This window comes from Pyrus communis, chromosome 14 (assembly GCF_963583255.1).
Source record: "Pyrus communis chromosome 14, drPyrComm1.1, whole genome shotgun sequence".
Taxonomy (NCBI): Eukaryota; Viridiplantae; Streptophyta; class Magnoliopsida; order Rosales; family Rosaceae; genus Pyrus; species Pyrus communis.
Genome location: NC_084816.1, coordinates 8,829,787 through 8,849,401, shown reverse-complemented (window position 1 = coordinate 8,849,401; position 19,615 = coordinate 8,829,787). Strand labels below are relative to the sequence as shown.

The following is a 19,615-nucleotide window of genomic DNA, read 5'->3' as shown; positions in this document are numbered from 1 at the left end:
ATGTGTAAGATTAAAATCTAAGCCGTTGATACATTTAATCAACTCATTTATCAATCATCTTTAGATGTTTTATTTTTTTTATTCCAAAATTAATATACTAATTACTTTTGATTCTAATTTTCATTTCATTCATGATAATATATTTTGTTGTAGACATTTAGGTGAACTAATTTTTTTTCATAATATATTCAGATACACTTTGTTAAATTATTTAATATATTTTGGTATATCTATTTAGTACAGACATTTAAATATATTAATTCAATATAATACATTTCAGTACCTACATGTTGGCACATACATTTCGCTACAAACATATAGGTACATTAATTCATTATAATATAATTTAATATTGATATTTAATTACATGAATTCATTTTAATATATTTTCAATACACTTATGTATTTACATTTTTTTTATGTGTCATTATCTTTTTTAATGTTTTATCATTTAGGTATATAACCAGAGGAAGTAAAACAAAATATAGAAAACTTCATTTTAATCCTTAAAAAAGATGAGTTTTAGACTATAACCTTGTGTAAGATTAAAATCCAATTTTAGTCCCTAGTACATTTAATCATATCATTTATTAGTTATATTTTGATGTTTTATTTATCTTTTTATTTTTATTTTAATGTATTAATTACATTTAAATTTAATTTTTATTTCATTCATCATAATATATTTTAATGTCTACATTTAAGGAACTAATTTTTTTATAATATATATTCCGATAACAATTTTTTATTTTCTTCATTTAGGTACATTAATACATTTGAATATTTCGGTATATCCATCGGTACAAACATATAATTACATTGATTCAATATAATGCATTTTGGTCAATATAATGCATTTCGTTAGGTACATTTTGGTACACACATTTGAGTATTGATTTTTAGGTACATTAATTCAATATATTATATTTCGGTACATACATTTAGGTACGTATATTTTGGTACATACATTTCGGTATTGACATTTAGGTACATACATTTCAGTATTGATATTTAGGTATGTACATTTCGATATTGACATTTAGGTACATACATTTTGGTACATACATTTCGGTATTGACATTTAGGTACATTAATTCAATATAATACATTTAGGTTCATTATAATATATTTTGGTACAATCATGTAGGTACAAATATTTCGGTACAAAAAAGTCAATTATATATTTTGGCACAATCATTTCTATACACTTATGTATTTATATATTTTTGTATCACAAATTTCTTTTAATATTTTCTCATTTACATTCATTTATAATTAAAAAACTAAATATGTGCATATTAATAAAATAAAATTTTAATGTGGAGAGATTAAATAAAAATACACATTAAATAACAAAAATTGAATGTATTTTGATAAAAGTACACTTCAAAGGATTAAATTGAATATGTAATCTAGCACCAGGTTTTTTTTTTAATTTTAATCTTTTATAAGGACTAATGTTCAAATTCTAACAAAAACATTGATGAGCATATTTATATCAATTAATGCTAATTATTTATACATGTGTATGTGTAATAAAATCATAAACTTGAGAGAATTAGTTTTAGACTACTAATTTTGTGACATCCCACATCGTCCAGAGGAGTGATCCTTATATGTATATTCTCATCCCTACCTAGCACGAGGCCTTTTGGGAGCTCACTGGCTTTGGGTTCCGTAGGAACTCCGAAGTTAAGCGAGAAGGGAGCTAGGTCAATCCCATGATGGGTGACCCACTGGGAAGTTGCTCGTGAGTTCCCAAAAACAAAACCGTGAGGGAATGGTAAGCCCAAAGCGGACAATATATCGTGCTACGATGGTGGAGCGGGCCCGGGAAGTGATCCGCCCCGGGACGGGATGTGACAAATTTATTTCGTTGATCCAAAATTTTCGGCAATCAATGAATTTTTTTTTTTTCAAAAAATAAATAGAGACCATATTCCAGAATAAATTTCATTCGATAGTTTAGAGAGAATTCAAGCAATTTAAGCGTTTTCGACAAGAGCACATTCAAAACTCATGCAAATTTTCGTAGTGTTTGCAGAAGTTATTATATTACAAGTTGGGTGTTCATAGATTGCATTATTAACCAATCGAAGTGATAGTTTACTACTTGCATATGTATAAGTTAGGTTTATGCAGCTTGGGATTACTCCAAGGATTATTAGTCGAAATGCCTCTTGAAACTATCATTGAGTCTCAGTTTATCCCCTACAATTAGTTTTGTCTCACTTTGCCTCCAGAAACTGACATTTTCAACTCTTTTGTCTCACTTTACCCACTTTTGTTAATGGACTGTTAAATTTAAAGGTATTTCAGACATTTCAATTTTTACACATTTATTTACCTTTATCCCACACACTAAACAAGTGTCAATTTTATTTTTGACAACCTTGATTCAAACGCACAAATTCATTACAACAAAATCATTATACCATTAAGCTATCATATCTAAAATACTTCGCAAACCAAAAAAATCATTTAAAGCAAATGTGCACAATTTGAAACAAAAAATTTGTTGAGCACCGATTCCACTATGCATGAGCTTGTTCAAACTATGCACATTTGCTTTAAATGATTTTTTTTGGTTTGGGAAGTATTTTGGGTAGGATAGCTTAATGGTATAATGATTTTTTTTTTTTTTTGTAATGAATATTTTTTAATTGCAAAGTTTCGAGCCAATACATGGATGTCTTGCAAGTGAAATGACTCTACGAACCAATGTAACCCTTGTTTTGTTTGATACAATGATTTTGTTGATCGGAATTTTTATATTGATTGAATAATTTATTTTTAAAAATGCCCAACATTTATGCATTTGAATTAGAGTTGTCAAAAATAAAATTGAGACTTGTTTAGTGTGTAGGCTAGAAGTAAATAAATGTGTAAAAACTGAAATGTCTAAAGTACCATTAAATTTAACAGTCCATTAACAAAAGTGGTTAAAGTAAGACAAAATAGTTGAAAATGTCAGTTTTGGGCAAAGTGAGATAAAATCAGTTTTAAGGAGTAAACTCAACGGCAGTTTCAGGAGGCATTTCGACTAATAAGCCTTACTCCAATTAAACAAACAATATTAAAATGTAGTTTCCTTTTATGTGTACAAATTCCAGGCCGACTTAATTAATTCGGAGTTCATTGACTTCATTGATACTTGGTTTGGTTGTCCCTAATATGCAAGCTACTTGTTAATTAACCAGCTGGTTGACCAATTCGGAAAGGTTACGGTGGTCCCTTGGGATATATGATGAGACTTTTACTATTCATATCGTCATATGCGGCGAAATGGATCACACAAATGTTGAGAATCTTACTCTTGCCCGTTGGCTCTTCACAACCCTTCACAATGTCAACTCCAAGCCCTATATAAATCCCACACTCCCTTAGTACGTTCCTCACACAACACAACGAATCCATTTCAGTTCTCTGAGAGCTGTTTCAAAAACCGTTCCGAGTTTCAAAACTCTAAATCCAAACCCCAAAATCCGGAACCCGAAATGGCAGATACCGAAGGTGAACCCGGAAGTTCCATGCATGGAGTGACCGGCAGAGAGCAAACCTTCGCATTCTCAGTAGCATCACCAATTGTCCCAACAGACACGACTGCCAAATTTGACTTGCCAGTCGATTCGGAGCACAAGGCCGAAGTTTTCAAACTCTTCTCATTGGCCAACCCTCACATGAGAACCTTCCACTTGTCTTGGATCTCCTACTTCACTTGCTTTATCTCAACATTTGCAGCTGCTCCTCTCGTCCCTATCATCCGAGACAATCTCAACCTGACCAAGCAAGACATCGGAAATGCGGGGGTTGCCTCCGTCTCCGGCAGCATATTCTCAAGGCTTTGATGGGTGCGGTGTGTGATTTGCTAGGGCCACGCTACGGCTGTGCGTTTTTCATAATGCTCAGCGCACCCACAGTGTTTTGCATGTCGTTTGTGTCTGACGCTGGGGGTTACTTAGAAGCAATGTTTTAAAAGACTCGCCTCAAGGCGCGTCCTATGAGGCTGGGCTTGAGGGTTACCGCCTCTGTTTTGAGAGAGTGGGCGGAAGGTGTTGCCGGAGCCGTCTTTTTTTTTTTTTTTTTTTAAATACTCCCAAAACCAAATTTTGGGTAAGGTTTTAACTACCTCATACCTCTTCCAATTGCACTATCATCTTTCTGCCTTGTTTTCCTGATTTTTATTTTTTATATAAAGAATGTGTGTGCCGTCTACGTGCATTGTTATATGTGTGCTCATTGTGCTTTTCATCCTCTATTTTTTATATATATATATAATATGTATATATATATGTGTGTATATGTATTTATAATATATGTGTGCTCTAGGTAATTATTGATTAATAATCTTTTTTTTTAATATAATATATGTGTATGCTTAGTGTATATATTAAAAAATTTAGATTCCGTGAGATTGGGCTATCCCTCGGACGCTTCTCCCATGCCTCACGCTTTTAATACATTGCTTAGTAGTTAGGTTTATGATCGGTTTTTCTCTTGCAACATTTGTGTCGTGCCAATACTGGATGAGCACAATGTTTAATAGTAAGATTATTGGGCTGGTGAATGGGACTGCTGCTGGGTGGGGTAATATGGGCGGTGGGGCCACCCAGCTCTTGATGCATTGGTGTTTGACATCATCGGCAGATGTGGAGCAACTTCTTTTACTGCCTGGAGAATTGCATTCTTCATTCCTGGGCGGCTTAATATCATTACTGGAAATATGGTGTTGACACTTGGCCAAGACTTGCGTGATGGGAATCTTGGTGCCTTGCAGAAGAAGGGTGAAGTTGCCAAAGATCAATTCTCCAAGGTCAGTATTTTTTAAAACAAATATTTTTTTTTATTATTAATTCAATCACTTTCAAAGACCTAAGAATTTTGTGTAAGTTGCTAATTAATTTTATTGATGTCTAATTGATCAATTTGATTACTACTGTTCAGGTTCTGTGGCATGCTATCACAAACTATAGAACGTGGATTTTCGTTCTTCTCTATGGCTATTCCATGGGTGTTGAGTTGTCCATTGATAATGTCATTGCTGAATAGACAGGTTACTTTTTGTTTATTTAATTACTATTTTTTTATTATAACTATTTTTACCATATGTTTTGATGAGCAATGTAATTGAGTATATATTAGGTAACGTTTTCTAATTATGCATGTATATATGAATAATGTTACATTTATCACATATTTGTATCATTTTTCTAATAAAAATAGACTCATATGTGTCAGCTCGCATACAGCCGCATTAATTTCTTTCTTGGACTGTACTAATTATGTTTAATTTTGTCTAATCGAATCAACAGATTTGATCTAAAACTTCACTTAGCCGGCATCATTGCTGCATCATTCGGCATGGCGAACTTTGCGGCGCGTCCCTTTGGTGGGTGAGCTTCTGATCTAGTAGGCAGGTACTTTGGCATGAGAGGCAGGTTGTGGACTCTCTGGATTCTCCAAACCCTAGGAGGAGTCTTCTGTATATGGCTCGGCCGAGCCAATTCACTGCCCCATTCAGTCTTTGCCATGATCCTCTTCTCTATAGGAGCCCAGGCTGCATGTGGAGCTACCTTTGGCATCATCCCCTTCATCTCCCGACGTTCCCTCGGCATCATCTCGGGCCTCACCGGTGCAGGTGGGAACTTCGGGTCTGGGTTGACCCAACTAGTGTTCCTTTCAACCTCAGCGTTCTCAACTGCCTCAGGATTGTCTTGGATGGGGGTAATGAATGTGTGCTGCACTCTTCCTGTGACTTTGGTGCACTTCCCACAGTGGGGGAGCATGCTCCTTCCAGCTTCCAAAGATGTCGAGAAATCGACAGAAAAGTTTTACTATGCAGCTGAGTGGAGTGAGGCGGAGAAGCAGAAGGGGTTGCACCAACAGAGTCTAAAGTTCGCAGAAAACAGTAGGTCTGAGCGTGGTAGGCGGGTTGCCTCTGCTCCAACTCCACCAAACACCACACCTTCCCATGTTTAGCCAACAAAGGGAAGGATCAACATGCACCAATTGGTCCAAGTGGAAAACTCGAATTATCAGAAAGAACTGCTTCTACGTATATGAATGTCAATCTATATAAAGAAGATGGCATACGAATTGGTACAAGTTTTATTCGTATTATCATCCATGATAAATTTTAATGTATTTACTTTTGCTCTGTATGATTACAAAACTCATTATGTGTTTTCAACCCGACCTGAGTCGACGCCTCGAAGGATCGATGGTTCCTGGTCACCATTAGCTGTTAAATATAAGAATCATTTAGACGTTTTATTTGGGGAGTGCTTCCCTCACCCAAGGTGTGTAGGCTAATCTCAGATTCGCTACAATGCTTATATATGATTTGACCATCAAATTAGTGATTGTACCAATACATTGTAAGTATTATAGTCAAATTTTAAGGCCTGACCAATCTAATTGCCACCATATCGGTGAATCTTTTACAATCAAAAGAACTTTAATCCCGACAACTAAAAATTCAATCACTTCATAATCCGCCACATAAGAGACATTTCGCACAAAATCACCAACAAAACAGTTAAGGGGACACTCTTTACATACAAGTAGTGTCGACTCCTCAGATAAATTGCAAAGGAAACAAATATTGTCCACTACAATAGGTACTCCGGGCACAAAGCTACTAGTTACATCATGATAAATCTCAACGATGCCATCATGAGACATGAACAAAAGGCACAAGCCCAAAAGGGTGAATTTAACACAAAAAAACCTTGAAGGGTAGTGGAAAGTTGAAATGTTCAAAATAACCTTGAAAAAAAAAGTTATGTGCAAGCCACATGACTTATTTTGGTGGAAAATTTAATGGAGTTAGGATGAGATCATAAAATGATTTCAAAAATTTGACATGACAAATCGCTCTAAATTTTAGTTCATATGATAAACTGAAAAAGGCGTATAAACTCATATGATATTTCAAGACTTTCCCTTGTGTACAGGGGCAAAATAGTTTCATGCCAAATATTGTGTTAAAATATATTGCTAAACATGAATCCAATAAAGCGTAATACTTGTGCAAGCCTTATAATTTGACAAAATAATATGTTAAACAAAGTAAAAACATAAATGTTTATATAGCGCCTGTGTGTATATACATCAATGACACATGACATGTTAATTTATACCAGTAATTTATTGCAACTTGCAAGTTTAAGGTGGCCAAAATGCAGATACGTTAAGCTAAAAAAACATACATGTCCTGCAATTTGCAAGTCAGTCAAGGGCTAACGAGATGGATGACCTTTGACATCCATTACAATTCATCACATATATCTTTTATTAAGTTGCCTTACTCGTTATATATACTAACCATTATCAAATTGTGTATTGTTGAACACTTTGGCCCACGAAACTCCTACTTATAATTCCCAGATGACAGGTCAAATGTTTCATCTCTTCTCTGTAGGCTTTTCTTTTCTCATTTATCGACAGCTTGCTCGACCTGTTTGATGGAGACACATAAAATATGATTTATTATGCAATACTTCACCTTTCAATTGCTCATAGACTTCTTTGAGTATTGTTTTTTGAGGGCTTTCGACAACACGACTTGGTATTTTGTAATTGGAATTTGTTGGCCATGCGTTGGAGGGACCTGTAATTGTGGCCTTTATTGTCTGTTTAAGAGATGCGAAAAAGCAATTGTGTTTGCTGGCCATGCCATATTATAAGAGCTTTTAGTATTTTGGAAAGAACTCTCTATGATAAGTACTCCATGCATGTATTGGTCAGATCCTACAAGTGAAAGATAAGAATGCCTTGGTTGGTATTCGATCTAGATAAATCCAATTATTTATTCCACTTCATCCGAATTGATATGTATTTCTTGAACAATAAAACTACGAAACACATAATGCCATTTCTATCTATATATCTTCAAACATATGACATGAAAAGCGGATCTAGGTTTAGCCTTTCATATATTATCTTCACTACCCTTTATCTACATCTCTATTATCTTCACTAGCTATGTGACTAAAGCACCTTTGCGAAGGTCACTACGTGACACTATGCGTTGTACCAAATTCAACCCAATTTTGTGTATCGACAAATTGAATTATCGAGTTCTAGTGGTATTCATAGTGGTGGATAATAGTTTAGGATTTGAATATAAGTAACAGGGAATTATATATAAAGGTTTAGCCTTTGTTATATTCTGTATAATGTTAGGCATACTAAATAAATTTGTTCATCAAATGTGGCACCAATCAAATTTGAATCTCATTATGTATAATGTTATAAAGGTTTAGCCTTTGTTATATTTAGTACAATTGCACGCACCCAAATTTGAATCTCATCCCGTGGCTTTTAGTAGTTTAGAATATTATCAAAAAAACCCATCCATATTGTATTACAATAATCCTCTTACTTCCCCCATTTGGCAAGGATAAGTAGTGACAGTAGGAGTTGACTACTCACATTACCAAAATAATTGGAGCACAAAATAAAACAAATGAATTATATGCTTGGGAGATAAGCTTCTAGTTTTAGGTCAAATACATATATATTACGAATAATTGAATGCATGTTTCTGCAAGAGTTGCGAACTTCATTCAACCACATGATGTGCATTGGAGAAGGCTTCCTTATCTGTATAAAGCAGGCATTTTATATTCACAAATGCAATCAAATGATCCCAATCATTTCAAATAAACAATTCTCACATGAGATCATAACCTAACCAGCCAACTCCACGGTATACCAAGTCTACCCTGAAGAATATATCAAGTCTACAAAGAACTCGGCAGAAATCAAACCTAAGTTCATAAGTTTCTGTGAGGAAATAAGTATCTTTCACCACTAATTTAGGTGTATCCTCCTAATGTTCGATTCCTAACTGCTGGTAGTGCCCCTTCTTTGAACTGGTTTGTAAAGCACAACTGTAACAAATTTTGAACGAAAGCGATGAGTGAACCCAAGTGCGACCACAGACTGTGGGGTCTCCCGTTTCTCAATGTAAAGATGGTTGAGTGTCACGTTTTGCGGTAAGGGAAGAGTTCCAGTAGTGTCTGCACTTGCTGGGTAACTAAGTAACGTCTGTTGTAGCTGTGGAGGGACAAGAGGTGGATCCTGGGCCTCGTCTTCATTCCCTGGGTACACATTGTTGTAACTTGCATCGGGTGATCTTAAAACTTCAAATCCTGCAACAGTTGCTTCATCCTGCACACAAAGTGTTAAGGTTGCCCTATTTTGTTTGTGCTGACAATAAAATCACTAATGTTCTGAAGACTTACATAATCATCACCAAATGAGTTGTTCATGTTGGAACGGGAACTAGCAGGCACAAGATCATCAACAGATGAAGATTATATAACTAATGACCTGAAAGAAAGTGGTATACTTCCATGAGACTCGCAGATAAGCTATCAGTGCATGAACATGCAAACATAGGAGTCTAATTGCAGACCAAGAAGAAAGCCAGAAAATTCTACCATTTACTGCAACATGTTAAAGTCCAGGACAAACAACAGAATGGCTATGGGACCCATGTATATTATTCAATTTTCACTTTCTGATACTAAAGAAATCTAATCTGATATAGTTGCAAAGAAAACTAGAAATCCTAAATTGCAGAATCAAAATCCTATCAGCTTTATATAATTATTTCACTTTAAATGGAACCACACACTTACAGTATAATATCCCTCCCACTTAAGAGTAGAATATCGTTGTATCAAAACCACACCCTTTTTTTCCTGTTACACACCCTTGTTCAATCATGTTCGTTGTTTTCGTTTTATTTAATTATAGATTATTAGTTTTGGGTCAAGCAGTCTAATGGTTTAGGACAGAAAAACTAACGGAAAGGACAAAATGTTGCAACTCAGGATTAGTTTGAGCACCATAGCAACTTTTATGCAAGTTCAGGGACAAAAATGCAACTTAAGGTATAATTCAAATACCATATCTACAATTTAGCGGTCAACTTTTTTACATAAATCTAAGATATGTTCTAAACTACAATTATAAACAATAATATGTGCATCATTTCTTACATTTAGAAGTGGATATGCCTAAAGTAAACAAATACAAATCACATATCTGCATCATTTGAATAGCATGAATTATGAATCATGGATATGTATATGATTTATATATACACTCCCCAACCACATTGAAATGGCAGTTTGATTGATGCCGGACCTTTTCAAAGTAAGCACCATTAATGATTGCCACACTGATGATGTTGCAGAAAAATTTATGGATGGATAGGGTAGTTTCAGGAAATGGGATAAATGATTTAAAGGAAAAACCCAATAGTTCAATGTATCTCAACAGAATAGTAAAACAAGGATGAAAACAGAATTAGGGAAATATATAAACAAACTTTGGTGATTATACCTATGGTTTACTTGGTTAAAGAAGCCAGGGACAGAGGGGAATTATGCCCCCAGAGGATCTTCTGGAGGAAATTTCTAGGTTGATCTCTAAAACTTGGAAATAGGCCGCTGGCCATAGTAATACAATTTCAAACTTGTGAAATTTTCTTTGACCATATATCTTAATTTATGAAAGAAACAAATTTAAAAACAAATCCGAACTTAAGAAAGAACCCCAAGATCACTATGACATCCCATCCAAGCAAATACCATATAAAAAGAAAAGTGAAGCAACTGCATATTAAAAGTTTCTTTGTGAAAAAACGAAAGCAAAGAACAGTACAATCCCTTTTCAGTAAAGTTTCTCATCACCAGACTTAACCCAAATCAACACTTTAATGTATAGACCAACTATTTCTCACCCTCTAAGATTCTTTCAAGGATGCAGTGATGGACTTCACTCATCACTGACACTGCTTCTGAAATAGTGATGAAGAGCAAAACTTCAGTCTCGTTACATAAAAAATTCAATAAATGAAATCACCAGGAGAGGTCCAGAAGGCGCAAATTATTAGAGCTGATGATCAAAATGTTTACTCAGCTAAAAAGTGTTAAGCAAATCTGTCACAAGCTTCTTACATTGCCCAGGTAAAAGTATTTATCTGTGATGTTTTAGGCAAAAATTCATTGATGCGCAGTAGGCATTGCCTCAAATGTACACTTTAACGAATAACAACACATATTCATTAAAAAATAAGTACAAAAAGGCCTAGTTACAGCATTGAGGAAGCTTCAGTTCAATTAGAAATCTCTTGTGCGGTTAAGAAAGGGAAATTAGTGCCTTTAGTTCAATAAAGTATTTACTTTTTCTTCTTTTTTTTGAGATAGAGTAAAGCAATTCTTTATATAATAGATACAGAAGAAACTAGATTAGACATTGGATCAGTGGTTGCCATAGAGCTAACAGGAGCAGATCGCAATAGAAAGAATGAAGGATACAGAAAAAATGATGGTAAGTTTGTAGAGTTATATAGGGATCGTGAAAAAGCACGTACACTCATACACATTACTCAAACAAACACACAAGTACACCAAACCAAACAATATCAATAAGTAATACGCTACAAGAAAATCTACACAAAACTTCCATATGCAATCTTCTAGCTAACTGCATCACATTGTATATCCTGCTATTTTCCCCTTCATATTTTATTATAATATTCAGTACCAACAATGAAAGCCTCAACATTAAGAAAGAAAAACCAAACCTATGGAGCTATTGCTCTGAAATATTACCCAAATCCTCCTATTAAATCATCTTTTAGTGTAAATATGGAAACAGTAAGCTCATAACCAACAAGGTATCCACTACGAACTCTAGAATTCTTGGAGCAAACTAAATACTAAAATTCCTAAATTCCTACAACCACAAGGCCTAACATCTAACACAATTTACAACTGGAAGGTCATCTTTGAGCCCAAATGAATTCAGAACAAACAGACACATGCACGCACAACCGTTGAAAATAGAATTCTTTGAACTAAAGCTAACCTATATATCCTCAGGAATAAATGCTATTCTCTAAGAATGTAACCACTTTGATTTGCCTTTTTCAAGGGTATGCATAATGGCATTTCTTATTCTAGTTCTGCCCATACATAGCACTCATCGGCATCCATTTTTATAAATTGAAAGCTCAATCTTATACTCTTGTTTTAATTATTTCAATATCTGGGTCATATATTGTTCTTTTATGAATTGTACAAACGAAAGAAGAATCATCCTGCAGGGAATTATATCCTAACACGATTAAACGGGGAAAATCCATAAGATTAATCAACCTCACCAGATATCAATATGCCGGAAATTGCATTTCAAAGAAGAGACTTACCTGATTGGAGTGAAGCTCCAACCTTTAATCACCAATCAAAAACTTGTCAGTGCCACCTTACTCCTGGAACCAATTAGCAGACCCAACACTTCATCTGGCAAAATCAGGCAAACCCAGATAGAATCAAAGGCAACCCATCAGATATTTTACCAAAACAGAACCACCCAATATTCTAAAGGCTGCAAATTTTATGGTTAAATCACAAAATGAAAAAACTTTACGGCAGAGCAAACCCAGTTTGGGAATAAGTTCAATTCAGTCCCATACAAGAAGACCTACGGTGGGATTTCAAGGTAAAAGCAAACCGGAAAGAATCCAAGAAAATCTTTACCTGATTGAAAATTTATACTGAAAAGAGTTTGAAAGGGGGGCAGGGGATGTTGGTTGGAGGAAATGGCTGCAGGAAATCCAGCTCTAAGGGCTTTCTTCTAGGATATTCCGCCAGGCTTGTCCGCAGCGCTAAGGAAAAACAAAAATTTCAAAAACAAAAAAGAAGCATGCTGTTCTTCGTTTTTTTTGTAACAAAATATATTATATACGCTAAGAAAAAATAGTTGGTTTAGCCTCATAATTACTTAGCAATAATATGATTTAAACTTGTCTTTGATGAGAATCAAACCTAAGACGGAAGACCTCTTACAAGTAAAATGGAATACCACTAGATCATAGTAATAACTAACTTTTCCTTCAAATTTTTAATATGAAAAGGAAAATTATAACATCGAACTTATCAGGCAAGAAGGGGCCCTCACCCTAATGATTTGTTAGCCAAAATGACTTCTGAAATTGTTATAATTTTTTACTTTGTCATTGATAATGAAAATCGATTGAAGGGGTCTCTGAATTTGTCAACCGTAATTTCGTATATCATTTTTGTTTCTCAATACCCTCGTTAAGTTGAGGGATTGGTTTGACAAAAATACGCTTTAAAATGTGGTCATATGGTTATTCATGACAATTTAACGAGGATGTTGATAAATTTTCACAAGACCAAAATGATTTACGATGGACAAACTTAAGTACCAGTTCTATTGATTTTTATTGTTATAAACCAAAGTTAAAAGTTATGGGAATCTCAAATATCATTTTAACTAAAAGAGTTGGCCAAGTTTTAAAATAATCAAGAAAATGACATAATGTAGTAGAGCATTTGCAACGAAATTGGCATCTCGAAACATGAGAGGAGTGAACATAATGTTCTCAAAGAATTGAATTACGTTGGAGTGGGTCCGAAAAAACTGAATCGTTTACCAAATTAAAACGAAAAAAAAAAAAAAAAAAAAAAAAAAAACCAAATCGAAACCAAAGAAACCGAACTGAACCGAAAGCTATTGGTCGGTTTCAATTTTAGTGGTTCAGAAATTAAATCGTAATTAAGTGCAAAATGGCGTCGTTTTGGTTTTTACCCTTAACCCGCTATCCCACGTTTATAATTTCTCAGCGCAACAAGACCCAGTCGCCCACACCTCAGTGTCTGGACACTTCCTCACCCTCAGTCCTCACTCCTCAACGTGACAACGCAGGTCGCCCACCTCGACGGACAATTCTTCCTCGTGACTTGTGGTGCTTGCCTGCTCTGCTTTTAAGGTCAGATCATTAAGGTATTCCTCCATCCTCATCTCGCTTGCCTTCTCAGCTTCGAATTCGGAATTAGAGCTATACCGGGGTACCTCCTCAAATCATCAAATTTGTCTTCTCGTAAGAAACACAAAAGTTGTTCCAAGTGTTATTGCATTTAAGAGTGTGAAGTCGGTGCATGGTTATTCACTGCTAATGTTGAGTATTTATGTCCATAAATTGAGTTATTGAAGACGTAGCTCGTTTAAAAGCAAGGCCTCAAGCTCAAGCTCAATTAATTCAATTAGTTCTCATACTCGAAGAACGTCATCTACCTCATCACAAGTACGTAGCGATCTATATAAACAATTTAATTCGTAACAAGTATTTCTTAGGACTCAAATTGTTTAATGTAATTGATTTGTTCTTGTAGGCGGACAATGTCGTCAAAACCTATGCCTCAATTCTCCAAGGAGGCACCTCAACAAGTGCCTAGTCCTCTTGGTGGATGCGAAGAACGCTCTTGGGCGACTTGACGAGGAAATAACTCAAATGAGCACGTAAATGAAGATAAGATCTCTTGGTACAAACTACAAAGTAAACAAAGGGTCAGTAGTTTGGGATCGCTTTGATAGGAAAAATGTATAAGCTATAACAAAAGAAATGGTTCATGCATTGCCTAATCCAAGAAAGTGAAGAAATCTACGAAGGGTATGCACTTGAGAAGCTTCAAAAGGATTCATTACACAAGACAAGGCATGGGGAGCTAAAACTCCATTAGAACTAATTCACACTGAATTTTTGCAGACCCATGAAGACCTCTAAACAATTGAAAACATGTATTTCTAAATCTTCGTGGATGACACCCACACCCGAGCCACGCGAAAAGCACTCTTTACAGTAAACACTCCTTTCTTTTCAAAATGCCACACCAACCTGGCGTCTGGCTTCCTAACATTCAAGGGACTGGAACGCGTCAGGTCAACCCCAAAATCTGAGAACAAAGAGCCCATTTAGGACACATTCCATTTTTGAGGCTTGTCTTCGATTAGGTCTCGGTCATAGACGATATTACACACATCCGGCTTAGGTGTGAACACCTTGTAAGAGGAAGCAAAAGGCAGCCACCTATCAGTCCAGGTGTTGATCGAATCAACACTACCCACTTAGCACCTGGATCCTCTTTCGATGATGGTTCTAGCAGCACAAATGCTTTTCCAGCAATAGGAAGCATTGCTTTTCACAGAGGCATCCAAAAACGAAGAAGTGGGGCAATACTTAGCTTTCAAAACTCTCGCTACGAGAGAGGAAGGATCACAGAGCAATCTGGTCAATTGATTTTATTAATTTGAAAATAGAGTTTTTGCTAAAATACACCAAAATTTCGGGTTCAAACCAAATTATCTATTTAATAATTGATATCATACTTGTCATGTTATATTAAAATTATGGTATTAAAAGGCGCTAGCAATAGTCGGGCAGTGAACTCAAGCTTAGCGCCTAGGCGGCTAGACAAGACCTAGGTAGTTTTGGAAATTTTGAGTAGAATTTCAGTGTTCCCCATTGCGCACCACCAAAAGATCCCATCACTTTATAAGGCTTTGTCCCTTATAGAAAGTGATTGGAGTGATAGACCATGAGAAATAAAATTGGGCTCCACCCTTGGAGTTGGGCTTTGGAGTGTATTAATTAATTGATCATTAATATATAATTAATTATCAAAATATAGGCCTTGGGCCTTGGGGCTCTTGGGCTTGGGCTCTAATAATTAAAAGCAAACACCCCTCTGAGAAGATGTCTCCCAACAGATGCATTCATTCTCCATACATGTTGCAAATAGGGATAATCATATTATATATACATCCATCTGCATGACATTTAGAACACATAAAAACATAATTCTTCTTCTACAATCCAAAGCATTATTATTGAGAGAACCATAAACAAATTCGCCATAAGTTAAGTTTTCCGGTGCTGGAATTTTAACTTGATCGTTGAATCCTAGCGAAACAGACATCCGTAGAACTACAAGCACTGAGTAGGGACGAAATATCTGTTTTAAGGACATTGAGGGACGCAAGCCTTGATCTTTAGTTTTTTCTGTTTAATATTATTTCATGTTCATACTCTATTAAGTTAGTTGTTCGCATTCATCATTTATTAGCATATATAAATTTATCACACATTGTTGATATCTATCCAACAATCTTGAAACAGATAATTCATGGATCAACAATCTATGAATGTGAATGGCGCTGTGCCAAAATACTCTGAAAGTCTGAAAAGTTCAAAGGGTTAGATTTTAAGAGATGGCAATAGAAGATGTTGTTTTTCCTAACAACTATTAATCTTGCTCATGTTGTCAAGAAAGAAGCTCCAAAGTCTAATGAGAATCCAATGACAAAAGAGACTGTCTTGGCAATTGAAGTTTGGAATCACTCTGAGTTTTGTTGCAGGAATTATATTCTAAATAGTTTGGATGGCAATCTCTACGACATTTATTCTTTATGCAAGACTGCAAAGGAGTTTTGGGAATCCCTGGACAAAAAGTATAAGATTAATGATGTTGGTTCAAAGAAATTTGTTATCGATAAGTTTGTCAAATATACTATGTTGGATTCAAAATCTGTTGTCTCTCAGGTCGAAGAAATCCAGAAATTAATCTATGAACTGCACTCCGAGGGATGCGAGATCAATGAACATTTCCCAAGTTGGGGTGATAATAGAGAAATTGCCAACTTTCTGGAATGACTTCAAAATTTATCTTAAACACGAGCGTCGTGAGATCAATATGGAGGATTTGATTATGAGGCTAGGAGTGGAAGAAGACCACAAAAAGGCAAACCGTTCTGGTGGGTTTGCTACCATTGAAGCCAATGCGAATTATGTTGAGGAAGGAAACTCTAAGGCCAAGTCGAAAAAGAATAAGGCTCCCAAAACCAAGCAATTTGTACAATCTGCCCTTGCTCCTAAAGGTAAGAATCTAAAGAAGATTAAGGGCGCCTGCTATGTGTGTGGCAAATCTGGTCACAAGGCACAAGATTGTTATCATCGCAAAGATGGAAATCATGCCAACGGAAACAACAACAACCACTCTAACATGGCAATCACCGATGAAGAGTTGGCTGCTGTTGTGTCTGAGGTCAACATGGTCTCAAATGTGAGTGAATGGCTGATGGATACTGTTGCTATCAAGTACATCTGCGCTGACAGAAATCTTTTCGCTGAATACCATCCTGCTGCCCTTGGAGAAAAGTTGTATATGGGCAATTCTACCTCATCTACGATGGCCTCGTGAAAGGGTTATGTGGATTTGTGTCACCGCAGATGTGGCTGATGGCCTCTTTGTAATTACATTGAGTTTCACGAGGCCATCAGCCACATAACCCTTTCCAACAAATGAGGCAGAATTGCCCATATACAAATCCACATAGCCCTTTTTCACAGAATTGCCCATAAAAGTGGTACTCAAACTCAATGTAATTGTCGTTGATGATGGTAATAAAATAAATGCTTCTACTTATTTTGTTGAGTCTTATAATATTTGGCATGCTAGATTAGGATATGTTAATTTTCGTTCCATGCAAAGAATGGTTAAATTAGAATTATTACCTAAATTCGAAATTGATTTTAATAATAAGTGTGAAACATGTACTGAATCGAAATTTGCTAGGCAAATGAGAAAGTCAATTTTGGAAACATCAAATGAATTACTTGGATTAATTCATAGTGATCTTTGTGACTTTAAATCCACACCAACTCGTGGAGGAAAGAATTATTATGTCACTTTTATTGATTATTGCAGTAAGTATTGCTATGTTAATTTGATTCATAGCAAGGACGAAGCTTTGAATATGTTTAAGACATATAATGCTGAAGTTGAAAATCAACTTGAGAGAAAAATCAAAGCACTTAGATCCGATAGAGGAGGAGAGTATGAGTGTACTGCCTTCTCACATTTTTGTGCACAACATGGAATTATACATTAAACAACGGCTCCATACACACCACAACAAAATGGTGTTGCCAAAAGAAAAAATAGAACATTCAAGGGTATGATTAATTCTATGTTAAATAGTTCTGGGCTTCCACACAATTTGCGAGGTGAAGCTTTACTTACTGCAAATGCCATATTAAATAAGGTTCCTCAAAAGAAGATGGATGAGTGACCTTATGAACTATGGAAAGGACATAAACCCACTTATAAAACCCTAAAAGTGTGGGGTTGCTAAGCAAAAGTGCAAGTTCAGTTACAAAAAAGAACGAAACTAGGACCTAAAACTATTGATTGTGTACTCATTGGATATGCAAACCATAGTGCTACTTATAGGTTCCTTGCTGTAAAATATTCAGTTTTTGACATACATGTTAACACTATATTAGAATTGGCAAATGCATAATTCTTTGAGGATATATTTCCTTACAAAGAAAAGGAATCTGGTTCTGATACAAAGAGGATTCATGATCATAGTCATGATGAAGCATCTTCTTCTGGTGTCGAAGAAAATGATGTGGAACCAAGAAGAGGAAAAAAGAACCAAAGTTTCTAAAAACTTTGGATCAGATTTCATTGCTTTCTTGTTCGAGAATGAACCTAGAACTTTTAAAGAAGCAATGTCTTCTTCCGAGGCTCCTTTATGGAAGGAAGCAATTAAAAGTGAAATGGAATCCATTATGGAAAATAACACATGGGAATTGGTTGATTTACCTCCCGTTAGTAAACCAATTGGTCATAAATGGATTTTCAAGAAGAAACTTAAGGCAGATGGAACCATTGACAAGTTCAAGGCACGTTTAGTAGCCAAAGGTTATCACCAAAAGGAAGGGTTGGATTATTTCGACACTTATTCTCCAGTTTCTCGCATAATGTCAATTAGGACATTAATAGCGATTGCGGTTGTGTACAACTTTGATATACATCAAATGGATGTAAAAATATCATTTTTAAATGGAGAACATGATGAAGAAATATACATGGAACAACCTGAAGGGTTCGTGCTTAAAGGACAAGAAAGCAAAGTGTGCAAATTAGTTAAGTCATTATATGGACTTAAACAAGCACCAAAACAATGGCACGAGAAATTTGATCATACTTTGTTGACACATGGGTTCAAAATAAATGAATCTGATAAATGTGTCTACATTAAGAGTAATGATAAAATTTGCTTTATTGTCTACTTGTATGTGGATGATATGCTCATAATGGGAAGCGATAAAGATGTAATAAACAAAACAAAGAAAATGTTGAATTCAAGCTTTGCCATGAAAGACTTAGGTCAAGGCGATGTCATTTTAGGAATTCAAATTAAGGGAAATAGTGAAGGGTATGTCCTTACACGGTCCCATTATGTAGAAAAAATATTACGAAGGTTTGGTCAATTTTACTGCAAACCTACTGCAACTCCTTTTGATGCTAGATGCAAGTTGGATAAAAATAAAGGCAATGCCATATCTCAACTTGAATATTCTCAAGTAATTGGAAGTCTAATGTACTTGATGACTTCAACTAGGCCCGACTTAGCTTATGTAGTAAGCAGGTTTAGTAGATATACAAGTAATCCGGCACAAGAGCACTGGGATGCTTTAGCAAGAGTGTTAAGGTATTTGAAAAATAAACTTGACTATGAATTACACCACACAAAGTATCCACCTGTTGCAGAAGGCTTCAGTGATGCCAATTGGATTTCTAACACTACAAAATCCAAGTCGACAAGTGGATATGTTTTTACCTGGGGAGGTGCAGCAATATCTTAGAAATCCTCTAAACAGAACTGTGTAGCTCATTCCACCATGGAGTAAGAGTTTATAGCTTTAGACTTGATTAGAGAA

At 35.4% G+C, this 19,615-nt stretch overlaps 1 protein-coding gene and 1 pseudogene across 3 annotated transcripts; one reads left to right on the top strand and one right to left on the bottom strand.

Moving 5' to 3' along the window:
* Nucleotides 1–3,497: 3,497 nt before the first annotated feature.
* Nucleotides 3,498–5,979, top strand: LOC137714196 (high-affinity nitrate transporter 2.1-like; annotated as a pseudogene).
* A 2,474-nt stretch (nucleotides 5,980–8,453) lies between these two features.
* On the bottom strand, nucleotides 8,454–12,792 carry LOC137715940 (SNF1-related protein kinase regulatory subunit beta-3-like). Of its 3 annotated transcripts, XM_068455306.1 has the most exons (5): nucleotides 12,561–12,792; nucleotides 12,230–12,323; nucleotides 10,760–10,816; nucleotides 9,252–9,339; nucleotides 8,454–9,177 (listed from the first exon to the last, which is right to left on the bottom strand). In XM_068455306.1, exons 4-5 carry the CDS (start codon nucleotides 9,276–9,278, stop codon nucleotides 8,851–8,853), a joined length of 354 nt encoding a protein of 117 aa, XP_068311407.1. In that variant the 5' UTR covers nucleotides 9,279–9,339; nucleotides 10,760–10,816; nucleotides 12,230–12,323; nucleotides 12,561–12,792; the 3' UTR covers nucleotides 8,454–8,850. The 3 variants fall into 3 exon arrangements, with proteins under 3 accessions (XP_068311407.1, XP_068311405.1, XP_068311406.1); XM_068455304.1 differs by lacking the exon at nucleotides 10,760–10,816 and having other exon boundaries at nucleotides 8,456–9,177; nucleotides 12,561–12,787; XM_068455305.1 differs by lacking the exons at nucleotides 10,760–10,816; nucleotides 12,561–12,792 and adding an exon at nucleotides 12,451–12,496 and having other exon boundaries at nucleotides 8,456–9,177.
* Nucleotides 12,793–19,615: the final 6,823 nt, after the last annotated feature.

Excerpts from the sequence above, each read along its gene's own strand:
- LOC137715940 (XM_068455306.1), bottom strand. The coding sequence starts at position 9,278 with ATGAACAACTCATTTGGTGATGATTAT. Across the intron at positions 9,178-9,251 it reads ACTCATTTGGTGATGATTAT|GATGAAGCAACTGTTGCAGG; the intron begins GTAAGTCTTCAG and ends CTTTGTGTGCAG.